General features: G+C 43.9%; 1 protein-coding gene across 1 annotated transcript in view; it reads right to left on the reverse strand.

The window, feature by feature from the left end:
- The window catches only part of LOC116694022 (serine/threonine-protein kinase BRSK2-like), a 143,684-nt gene extending 130,677 nt beyond the window's left edge, over window positions 1-13,007 (reverse strand). The window contains exon 1 of the mRNA XM_032523439.1: window positions 12,640-13,007. Within this exon, the coding sequence (XP_032379330.1) occupies window positions 12,640-12,733 (94 nt within the window). The 5' untranslated portion in view covers window positions 12,734-13,007. The remainder of the gene's footprint in view (window positions 1-12,639) is intronic.
- Between the last annotated feature and the right edge of the window lie 210 nt (window positions 13,008-13,217).

The raw sequence follows: 13,217 nt of genomic DNA on the forward strand, positions 1-13,217 counted from the left end.
CGGAGTTAAGGGCATGATGACCCAGGTGGCGTACTCAAAGTTCAGCTCTCCTTTCTTTGCGTTAGTTTGATATACAGTTTACTGTGTAGGTTTTTAGAAAAGGAGGCGACAGGTACCGTGTGCTTTTGCATTTGTGTCCATTGGCGGCCCAGCCTATTTAATGTGTTTAGGACAGAGAAACTGTGTCTTTTAATTAAAAGCGCTGCTTGACTTAGTGTTATGTTCAGGGAGAGACAGACCGAGAAAGAAAGAATGAAATAAAAAGAGGAGGCCAAGAGTGAGACTAACAAACACCCGGCCAACAAGTCCATCTCTCTTGGGCTTGATGAGCCTGATCTAGCTTGAACTCATCATCAGCTGGGTTGGTCAAATCTGGAATAACACATCATTAAGACGACTCAAATCATGTCTGCCTGCAGGTGCTTGTAAAGGTGTCTGTTTGTCTATTGTGTAGCTGTGTTAGTCAGTGCTAAGAGCGAGATCAAAAAGTGCTCATCTACAGTCAGGGATATGCAAGAATACAGAGCTGGGCACACAGACACACACGGACACACACGTACACACAGACACACAGCTCCTCCAGGTAAAGGTTTAAATATTTCATAAAGTCTCATTAAGGAGTGACTATAAAAGGTTGAAGTATAATGACACTGGCAAAGACAGAGTAATAAATTCAGATCCCATGCAACCCTAATCAGCCCAAGTCACAAAGAAACAGCCAACTACATTTTCAGCACCTTAGCATCTCCTCCATCTGATTAAACTTTTAAAGACAGCCTCGGAAAAAACAAGCATGCCTGTAAATTTCCTATTAGGAGGAATAGAGTAGTGTGCTGCACTTATCTATTCAATCTATTTCAATTTAGCTTCTTTAAAGAAACACGCCACCATTTGTTGAAATAGGGCTAATCACGGTCTCCCCTAGCTGTAGATAGGTGGGCCAATGCATTTTTTGTCTTAGTACGATGAAACACCAGCAGCACTGCCGCCAGTTAGCTTAGCGTGCGAATGGAATCCTATGTTGCCGGTTAGCATTTTGTGAGTAAAGGTGGGACAACGCTAAGCTTACTGCTTCATGCTGACTACATATTAGAAGCATTGCACTATACAGAAAAAAAAAATACAGATGATGAAATGTGAGGAAATTTACTATCAATGTCCAATTACTATTGCCGTCTTCCCCTGTGGTTTGGCTACATATATAATGTGACATATTAGACATTCTGCTGAAATCACTCTTTGCAAGCAATTACCAGCTCTGGCCCATAAAGCCAACACAAGATGTGCTTCTTCCATTAGACGTACAATGATACATGATTCATTTACGGTACGCACATACTCACAAATGGTTTGTGTGAGTTGCTATTTTTAATGCTGCATTTTTTTCCCGCTGCAGGTGAGACTGAAGATCGGAAGGAGGGAAGGGGGGGGAATTCATGCACTATAAAAAGCTCAATTACAACTGTGGTATTCAAACAAGAAGCACCGCCGATCAAGCCATAGCCATTACAGCGTATATGTAGGGATGTTTAGTGTACTCTATGTAAATCTTTAAATTTGATATCAATATTTGTATCGTGTATCCGTTCCAAATGTGTGTGTGTGTGAAAACTGAATTAGTTTACATGCATACGGTATGTGTCACACCCTTGAGTGTGTGCAGATTGGCAGGTATATACTGCAAGGGAGTTTATGTAATTGAATTCCTTCTGCTATTGAACGGGCCCACAACACTCTGGATTATCTGGCCCTGCATTGCTGCAATGAGATCTAATCATCCTGCATGAAATGAGCCCTACCTGAGCAGAATAGCAGTGTGAGGCTTGGAGGCTGCAGGGGAATACCTCCATTAGGCAGGTAGCGAGGAAGCAAGGGAGCAGGAATAAGAAGGGTAAAGAAGGAAGGGGGTGGCAAGACTTTTATGAAAAAGAGAGTTCTTTTAGGCTAAAGGCATATAAAAGAGGGAGTAGGTTGCAGTGTGTCTATTAAGGTAACTAACCATGCTCATTTCTAATATAAGATTCATAGAAAGGAAAGTAGTTTGGTTGTTTAACCAGGTGACCTTGTTACATAAGGAATGCCAGCCAATATGCTACATGTCTTCTTTGCACAAATGTCTGTTGAAATGCCAAAATTGTTGCTGCATACACCTCTGACACTGGGTATTTGCACCCTTGAAAGGTTATGCGGAGGTATCGAACATTACGTAACATGTTTTATGGATTCATAATTATGGATTTAGTGTAGAAAGACGCTGTAATTTCAGGGTTGATTACAAAGCTTCTGGAAGGACCTTGATCGCACGGAAAACCTAATTTTTCTGCTTCTTAACAATTGCTGAGGAGATATTGAATTAGCCATAAAATGTGTAGTTTTGCTGTCATATACGACAAAAGTGAGTAAATGCCGCTCAAAAATGTTTTATGACAGCCCTATTTTCAAAATAAACCCAGAGGAAGCTGCTACTGCATGTCCGTCAAAGCAAACCACAAAGAGTACATTACACAAAGAGAAAAGTAGCTGTCATAATAATACACTTACATGAGTCATGCGGTACCACACGCAGGACTGCATATGTCGTCTTTATTTTTTTAAACCCACCCAGGCTTGTATGTGAAGAGACACTGTCACAGACGAAAAGACATGGACCCTATTGGCTCACATTCATGCGCTCACTAGACAAACCACAATACATCAAAACAGCAATGAGGACAGCAAACACAGCTGACCAACCAAAAGGAGAATTTAGTATGAGCTATGCCATCAGCATGTGAAATAGCACATGAAAGTGTGTCTCTCCGTTGCTATGGCTACAGACTCTTCACATCAAAGCACTGAGGCCGACAGTTTATACATATATGTGCAAGTCACTACATCAGCTACACCAATAGAGCTTTCTATAAACTGACTGTATGAAAAACTTTGCAAAGTGCCTACACTGGTAGGTTAACTCTTGTGAGGTTAAACAGAGGACAGGATTGAAGGGTAGAGGAAAAAGCTTCCTAAATGTCCTAAAGGCTGGGAAGTGTTGTGTGTGTGTGTGTGTGTGTGTGTGTGTGTGTGTGTGTTGTGTGTGTGTGGTGTGTGTGTGTGTGTGTTGTGTGTTGTGTGTGTGTGTATGTGTGCATTCTCAAGCTCTGTACTGTGAGCAGTTCTTCCTGCTGTGGGTGCTTTCCTCCACTGATGACGTCAGACTCTGCTGCAGTCAGAGGGAGCTGGGATTCCTGTAGAGTCTAAAAGCATCCCCTACACTGCTGCACAGAGTGTTCCTGTGTCTGTGTTTGTGTGCATGCCTGCTTTTTTTGCATTGTGCGTGCGCAACTGTGTGGTTGCTGGATTTGAATGATAACAGAGGCACAGACCCTGCGAGATGCTTTACTGCTGTGACTTTTTTTCTCACTCAGCAATGGTCTCCTTATGTGAGCCACCCTGCCCCCCCCCCCCCCCCCACCCCTGCTCTTCCACCGCCCACACCACCCCTCTTCTCTGTCTCTCGCTCTCATGTTCATCTGTGTCCCATGAGTTACAGCTCTCAGACGCTACTAGGTATCAGCAGAGAGCCCGTAAAACAGGAGCATGCAGTGCATACTGAAAGACTAACACTCAAACAAGTACACACAGTATCTCACACACACACACACACACACACACACACGCAAAAAAGCACAGCAAAATCCGCACCTCAGAAATAAGCAGCTTTTAGTGATGAATTAAAAAAAAGTAACCATCTGGGATAATCACTATTTCCCTTAATCACTCTATAAACTGTTCCGTTAGTCAGGAAAGAGTGCAAATAAAGAAAGGAAGACACCAAAAAGGACACCAAGATAAGAAAAACGTGGATAAAAAAACAAGACAGAAAAATGAAAGAAGGATCAAATGTGCTTTTGAACCTGCAAAAAGCCTTTTTTCCAGTAACAGAGTGCACTCAATGGGTTATAGAAGGCCAAAAGGTCATGGCACTGATGGATTATTTTTTGTACAAAGGCCTTCATCATAGCTTCTGACCCCACAGCAGTATGGTATTGGATTTACTGACTCTGAGGTGTAGCCTTTTAAAAAGTAAAAAAAGCAAACGTATCAACAAAAACAAAAAATATTTATGAGTTTTAGATACAGTAGGGCCAGTTTTTCTTTTAAACTTGTAAGATTTCTGCAGAGAGCAAACAGTTTTGTGATGGATAATACATCATAAATACAGCCCCTGATCTAGATGTTTATAGAGCTACTCTGTGTATATATGAATGCTTGTTCATGAACCATCAACCAATAGAGAGGGCAGAAATCCATACAGAGGAGCGTGCTGGCTGTATTAAAAGATTTATGTCGAAAATACTTTCACCAACAGTTCAGCACTACAAGGCCAGAGATTTGGAGGTAAGTAGCACAGGAGGAACCTACAGTTCAGGCCAGATGGGGGGGGGGGGGGGGGGGGGACACAAAGACTTATTCAAGAGTCTCAAGTATGACATTTCCCTGTGATCCGATTTCATCCAAATACATAGTCATGACAGAGGATCTGACCTGGCAGCAGACTCAGAGCACTGACCCATTCTCTGATAATGTGGCAGCACAGGAAAAAAGCAAACCAGGAAACAGTTTGTCTTGGCAGGTACACTGATCTGACCTGTGATCCAGGTGGTTTTTCTGTAAACTGGCAACAACATTCCCCAACGTCATCAGAATAGCAAACTGAACCTGCCCGCCATCCTCTCCGTATGAATAACAGACTCCTTGATGTTCCCAGCTGAGATAAAATAAGTCGACCTGGCTAACATGGTGCGAATTCTCTTTAGTCTGGCCAAGTGTCAGAAGTCAATGCCACAAAGACAAGCAGCCAGTGCAGGTTGTTGGTTTGTGACCAGTCATGCTCATCTAACCTAATCTCGTTGAGGGCTGTCTGCTTCACTTCACATGCCAAGCCACATCTCAGGTGTTTCAGGCGCATTGTACTTCAAAGCCTGAAGAGCTGACAACGGAGCGAGTGGCAGTGAAAAACTCTAAATGCATCACAATTACCCTGCACCTGCCATCTGGGATGTGCGCTGCACACAGTAAATGAGCACACGTTTCATTCATGTACTTTTTCTTGGAAAACAGTCCAGGGAGAGTTGCTAGGAGGTCTGCAGAAGAAAAGGCACTGCTTCATGCAATTTAAAAGTCATTCATTCACTTTATTCACTCTGGAAATGCAGTTATATTTCAGTACGTAAAAACTGGCAAACTGATATTTTCTTAATGGCACGGCATCCCAAGTGAAATGGCCGAGTTAGATAAATATGTAAATGTAAGCATGTTCTATACTGTGATACCAAATCACAAAATGTTTTAGTTGTATACATTACTTATCTTTATACTTGATTTACATTCCATTTATTTAGTACAAAAAAACTGCTTTAGTGTGCATTTTGTCTATACATTTTGTTTGATTCATCCATATTCACTTTAAGAGATCAATTTAGAAAATGAACAAATACATTAACTTAAGGTTGAAACAGGAATATTCACAAAATGCAATCCACAACCATGATGAAAAGTGTTTTAAATATATTTTTTATAGAATTACAGCAACAGGTGCACAGCAACAAGTACATAGAGTAGAATAGAAAAATCTTTATTGTCCACCAGGGTGGAAATGTTTCTTAGCCAATGTAATAGGGTAAGCACCAACATTATTAAGACATGTACTAATAGCAAAAAAAATTTTTTTTATAGAATATCTATTCACCATATTATGTACTTTAGTGTGTCATGTATATTCTGTATGGCAGGCCGATGACAAATGTTGCCGTGTGAATTGCATAAGTGTGCTGCAGCAGTTTGAAAACTGCAGCACAGTCAAGGTCACTGGCCCACCCATCTATTTGTTAATGGATAAGGTACAGCAATGGGGGGGGGGGGGGGGGGGGGATGAACACAGAGCTTCCCCCCTGATCTGAGGACAGCCTGCCAAGGCTAGCTGAGCTGACAGCAACTAAAGCCGAGGCTCCCCACATGTGCTAATCTCCCAGATTTAAATGGGAACACAGCACACAACACAGAGCACAGAGCAGGGCAAGCCTGTCTGATCCATGACCGTATGTCTGAGCACACGCACAAGTGCACAGCATGCACACACGTATACACATGCGGCGCGCATGTGAAAACACAGTCATGCATTTATTCACATACTCATTTTCTACAGTCACATGTAGACACGAGGGAGATAAATCGAAATAAGTCAGATAAAGGCAAACTTGCACGCATGGAAAACAACAATGGAGGTTGTGAAGGAATTGATATTAACTCCAGTCTGCACCCCCATAAAGAGCGAAAGACAGAGAGAAAAGAGAGAGAGAGAGAGAGAGAGAGAGAGATCTTTCCCTTTCTTTCTTTATGAGGGCAGACTGGGAACCAGCAAGAAGCAGGGAAACCATGACAACCAGACAACCAACCTTGGCAACCAAACCCAGCGTTCTCACAGTCAGAGCCAGACAGGCGGCTCAGCAAGGGTTAATCTGAGCAAGAAACAGGGTGATTAAGCCTAATGCTGTGTGCAAATAGGTTTAAAATACTGTACATTTTGAAATGTCCCGTGTTGATGAAGACCATAAAGATGTGGCAGCTGACTTAGTGACCAGTAGCAAGGCTGACTGGCAGCATCGAAAGTGCACAAAGCCTGGGGCAGGTGCAGAGATGTCTAGAAAATAGTAAATCATCATGCAGATTTTATTGAAGCAACAGTGTGAAGTCATATATAGAAATGTAACAATATGGTGCACCGGTGAAAAGAGAAATTGTGTGTCGGCGTGCATTCTCTCTGCTGTGCTGGAAAACTACTAGCACAATGAATTTCTAAATAGCATGAGGCAATAACACATTACACAAAACACAGAAGCCGAGCAGGGCCGGGGACCTCGATGGAGCGATAGAGGAAAAAATCATGGTGAGGGGAAAAAATTGTGATTGTGTGAGCATGGGTATGTGTGTGTTTGTGTGTGTGTGTCTTGGTATAAATGAAGGAAAATGGACCCTAGAACTAGTGGAACTTTGCCGTCCTAACCTGATCCTTCACGCTATATAACCTGACAGAGTAACAGTGACGGTGGATGCGAGTTAGAATGAAACTCAAATAGGATGCAATGGAGCCTGTCCAAAACATAGACACATAAATACACACACTCACTCATGATCGGCCACAGAGACTGTTCCCAGCAGTCCGTCACTTAATCACTGACCTCCCATCTAAAGATTGAGCCCTTTTCTCCTCTGGAGGTCAGCAATAGAGAGATGAAAATGTGGAAGGAGGGGCGAATAATGAAGAGAATGATCAATACTTTGTCTTAATTAATAACCTCCGCTGTGGTCAGAACATTCAAGACCGGTTCATGCTCTCTCTCTCAGTTCAGCTCTCTCTCTCTCTTTTTTTTTTTTTTCTTTCTACTCCATTTCTGCCTTGCTTTCATTCTTCTCTCTCCTCCCCTCCTCCCAGTTCTCCACCTCTTTCCTCATCATTAATCTCTGGAAATCGTTGGCTACATACATTCCTTCCAATCGATGCAATTCCACCGAGGTCTTGTCTGATTTACCACATGGCTGAATCCCTGTATGAATCTTGACTGGCCAGTGGAAGAGGGACAGAGTGGGAGAGAGGGATGGAGAGAGGCGGATGAGAGGAGGGGAGCGCTAAATGACAGAGACTATCATCATTATATAACCTCAGCCAAAGTCACAGTGTAAAGACTATAGGCTGGTACAATTAACTTTTTATGTGAACAAATTTAAAAAAAAAATGTTTACTAGATTTTGAAATTATAAACAGTAACAAGCAATTACATACAATACACTGAGACTAGGAACACGTCCCAGGGCCAAAAGACAGAGACAAGGGGGCTGGTACAGTTAACTTGAGGCATGGTTTCTTAGCCACGCCAAGAAATCATCGTATCCCCGCTCATACATGCAGGCATTCATAAAAGCTCACAAATAGACAACATATGCATTAGCAGAGGCACAGACTCACACACACACACGCACACACACACACACACACACACACACACACACACACACACACACACACACACACACACACACACACACCATTTAGGATACATTTCAAGGCTCAGGGAGCAGGGCTTTGGCTTAAGCCCGACAGTCAAACAGCTGAGACCATGCAGGCTTGGCTTCCTGCTCCACAGCTCTGAACCAGCTTGCTAACACAGGGTGCTACCCAGCTGGGAGCAACAGGGCACAGCCACTGGGTCAGGGCTTCTCTGACTTGAATCTCCGAACAGGCCCACTGAAACACGGGTCTATCATCTCAGTCTGTCATCGCAGTCTTTCATTTATTTCCCCTCACTCGCCAATTTTAGGTCAAAGCTGACAACTTTTTATGGGTAATCTTGCGAATACGGGGAAAATAGACACCTGTGTTTGAGCTCGACACGGGTATCAAGATTAATTTAATGGCACAGAGGCTACAGGTCAGCGAGAGTTTGTACACCTGCACCGCTTCCAAGCACCACACACGTATATGCACACACAGATGCCTTCAGTTGCTGTGGATTTGCCAAGTTGTTTTTCATTGACAGCATCGACTGAGCATTCTCTCCTCACTTGTCATCATCAGGAATATCATGTGCGGCAAAACAGTATAGATCTCTCTCACCAGACAGGAAATCTTTGGGAGTGCCCATTGATCCGATTCAACCATGCCCGGCTCACCAGCCATCAATCAACACAGAATTAACGGTTTTACATTTCCGTGCAATGTACCAGACTCTCAGAAGGGAATGTGTGCATGTGTAAAAGAATGAAAGGAAAGACGAGTGAGAGCTTATCTTTCACTCTCTCATCCACACAAACACAACCAAACAGTGCAACGGTGAAACCCACAGTAAGAGTTAAAACCAGGCCAGCCCTTTTGCTTACACGGAGTCAACAAAAACAGCTGGATCCTGGTTAAAATGCCTTGTACGCCTAGTGAACCCAGAGCAACAACTCTCCAGAAGATAGACAGAAACAAAAGAGCGCCAAACAGAGAACGAGAGAGCAAGACACAACATCACAGCCGGCTTTTTGTCAGATGAACAGTCAATATAAAAGCCCCCGAAGCACAGATGATTTCACTCTCTAAACGTCAATCAACGAATCAAGGAGCCAACACATCAACCTCCAACTCTTAGCCTGTCAATATCCAAGCCTTGCGAAAAAAAAAGAAAAAAAAACACAAGGACTTACACTGGATTAACAGGCAGGGTTTCCACACAATAGGCCTCTATTCCACAAATCAACAGCCTTCAGGACCAAAGTAAAGGCAAAGCACGGCAATGTTTTCCGAAGCATTAGTAGAACAGAGCGGTGATTCAGCACATCTTAAGTCACTGCACTGGCAAAAACACAAATCCGCCATCTTCAGCTTTGTCAAACAAATCTTTAAGATTCTGAAACACATGAAGGCTGTTACTCCAAACCATAATGTGATGAAGACATTCGAAGGGAGTTCTAAATTCTAACAAATGTTGTCAAGCTGCCGTAGCATCCTGATATTGGTTAGAGGCTTGCGAGCCAAATATAGTGCATTATATAAATTCACAGACAACACATGGGGATAATTCAGTGTAAGATAGAAAAATAAGGCAATTGGCAATTCATTTTGCTAGGTGACATTGCAAGAGGTATGAGGAAACTCATCTGCTGTTGATGCATTCACATCCTATTGAGTGCAGGACCCGTGTGAACTATCCCACAGACACAAAGTCACGGACAGGTTCTGACATTCAACCACAATAACTGTCTTTGGCTTGATAATGGCTTCCATGTTTCTGTGGCTTTAGTCCCAATCAGTAGCCAGCCATGCAGTCCCTTGATATCCATAGACCCTAACAGGCACCAATGCACACCTAACTAAGAGGGGATCTACACATGACAAGTCTGGTGTACACTGAGTGAGTACTTTCCCAATGTATTCTGCCTATAAAATAAGAAAATCTTTTTTAAAAATATGCATACTGCATTATAATGTGCATTATATACTACAGCAGAAATGTACGTGTAACCTGTCCCATGCATTTTTTAGTTTCCACCGTAACATAGACGGGCTAAGTTGCTAAGCTAGAGTGGGCCAGTCCACGCTTTGGGCCATGTGAGTGCGTAAGTGAGTGCCAAGGAGACATTGGCTGTGCAAGGGATTAGATCAGGAAGCCAAACCAGAACCACTGTGCTGGCCGTGTGTGTGTGTGTGTGTGTGTGTGTGTGTGTCTCAGGACAAGGCCTAATCACTTAATGAACGCGTAACAGCACCACTCCTCTGAGCAGGACAGCCAGATCAACCAGAGACCTTCCGCTTTCTCCCTTCTAATAATTACAGCCAAATGCAGCCTGGGAAAGCTCACAGGGGATTATGCTAACTGGACAGTCACAGCTGTCACTCATGATCGAGCCCAGCCCATTGGGCCCTCACAATTGCCAGGCCAACCCTTTCCGTGGGGCCTGGGAAAGAGATCTGACAGATTACCGACTGGTTAATGGGAGAATGGGATATAATGCGCTGTCATTAATCTGAATAGGTTTGGCGTGGACAAGCTACACTGACGCCAGTAACCAAATGAATTTTCTAACACAGAACACACACATGATGCTGGGTCCGGTGATTGCTGCATATTTGAAACATGTAATTGAAAAACCAAGCCCAAAGCCTAAGTGAATACTTATTATTAATTCAGAAATGTCTCTCCAAGTGCAAATTTCAAGTCAAAATAGTTTGATATGAGGGGTCCAAGATGCTTGGCGCAAGTCATGACCCATGCTAACCTGCAGCTTACTGAGCTTCCATGGGTCTGACATCTGAGGCTAGCATGAAAAAAAAAGCATCCAAACCTGCCTCAACACTCACGTAAATACATCCTGAGCTGTGGATGATCAGAGACACCATATCATTAAACATCTGTACACAGCAGTTCCAGGTCCATACCACCATAAACAGCCATTAGATACCCCTGAGAGCTATTTGAAAGAGACTGGCAGGGAGTGAGAAATCCTTCTGTAAACACAAATGATTAAATATGAGTAGCAGGAGAAAGAGGCGAGCAGACAGTATGTGTTTTAATAGTGCATTTGTTATGAAAGAAACAATTGGAACATAGCCTGCAACATCAATTTCCACTGTTACATTATACTAGAGCCATCACACTGCAGATATCTCACATCGCAAGGAGAGCTGCAACGATGTTTTGGGATTTGGGTATGTACCAAAAAGGTCCTGTACTGTCCTACAATCAAAGAGGGCATTGCTTATGAAGGCAGGCAGGCAGGCAGGCAGGCAGGCAGGCACGCACACGCACGCAAAATCCATTAATGAACACTGGGGACTTGCCAGGTGAAAAAAGTGACAGAGGAGAATATTTCAAGCAAGCATACTGAGAATAGGAGAAAACACAAAAATTCTCTCTCACACACACACACACACACACACACACACACACACACACACACACACACACACACACACAGGATCGGGTAGGGGAAGCAACGCCTATTACAGCCGTTTTAGACAACAGATGGGAGGAAAATCTCTCAGCGGAGAGGAAAAGAGAGGAGAAGTGTCTGACTCTGTCTCTCCTTCTTAGGGTGGTGATCTCACGGAGCATGCTGCATCACTCCTGCCATCCCTGCCTCCACTGGGCTGTGCTTGCCTCTCCTTTCACATGGCTCCACTGGCTGCATGTAGTTGACCGCAGACGATGCTCAGTGTGCTGCATGCCCTGACCAGTGCTAACAACAGGGCTGAACTAACTGTATAGGAAACACACACACGAGCAATACCAACATACCTAAAATAGCATAAAATATCAAAGAGATGAAGATTTTGAAGTGCTTTTTTCCATTGATTGTACATGTGCTATGCAACTTTGACAAACTGCAGTGTCATAGCGGTCTATGCTGAAATAAAGCTGTGCTTCCTATTAAGGAAGCCCAGTTACATCCCCTAGGGTAAATGAATAGAAATCAATGGAGCTGTTTCTAGGTCTGTGACCAGCTCATGGTGTAATCTGTCAAGGTGGGACCCTCTACTCTCCATATCGGAGGAAACCCACGGATTGCAGTCAGAGCCTACAGGAGAGACGCCTGCCTGCCTGCGGACTAAGAATAGATCAATGTATCAGGCAAATCGGGATTAACGGCGTTGTGCTCCAATCACAGGACACACACACAAACAGGGGACACAAAAAGTTCATTTTCGTTGCCCATGCCACTGTCTTTTTGTTTTTGGCGTTGGCCGGTGTCCACGTTACTCTGCTCCTGGATACACACAGACACAAACACACACACACACACACACACACACACACACACACACACAGTCCAACGCCAACGCACAACCAACAAACCGATGTAAAGCAACATCACCTCTCTCTCGTCCCACTGTGAACAATGATTATGTCAAGCTCGCCAAAGAAAAGAACAACCCCCCCCCACACACACACACACACACACACACACACAGGGCTTGGCAGGTGTTTGTAACTAAGCGGATAGTTATTTCAGTTTATCACCTGCAGACACCCAGCCGGCCAAATTTCAACTCGCTGCTGAGCGCTCCGAAAATAAAATTGTGCAATTACAAGGGGATGCGGTGAGCAAGCTGTCCCAACTAACCTGTCTGTCCTTTCCCGAGCGTCTTCTCCAAACGGTAAGGTCCCACGTAATTGGCATGTTGGGCACCGCTGTTGTCTTTACCGGACGATGACATGTCGAATCTGTGTGGAAATTAGACACTTTACAATAAAGCGCAGACAATTCAACACTCCTCGCTGGAGGTCCAAGTCGCCGGTGTCTTTCCTTTTACTCCACAGCCTCCCCTCTTCCTCTCGCTCACTCTCTCTCTCTGCCGCTTTCTGTCTTTTTTTTCCCTACCTCACTCGCTGCTTGAGGAGGTGAGGTCCTCTCTTTCTCTCCTCTTTTCTCCTACCGCCGCAGACGAGCCGCAAGTGCTTTGAATATCATTGTCGGTGGAAGCTGTGCTGCCGCTTTGCGTCTGTGGGAGGTGCTGCGGAGCCGTCGGGGATGATTGGCAGCGGATCCAGCCAACCAGAGAGCCGAACACGGTCTTTGCTGCCGCCCTGTTTCTTGTTGCTGGAGCATCTTTTTTTTTTTTCCAGAAAAGTTGCAGGAAGAAGGGAGCGTTAACCTAAACTCAATTACACTACACAAGTAGGCTATTTTAGAGACAAATA

This window comes from Etheostoma spectabile, chromosome 8 (assembly GCF_008692095.1).
Source record: "Etheostoma spectabile isolate EspeVRDwgs_2016 chromosome 8, UIUC_Espe_1.0, whole genome shotgun sequence".
NCBI lineage: Eukaryota > Metazoa > Chordata > Actinopteri > Perciformes > Percidae > Etheostoma > Etheostoma spectabile.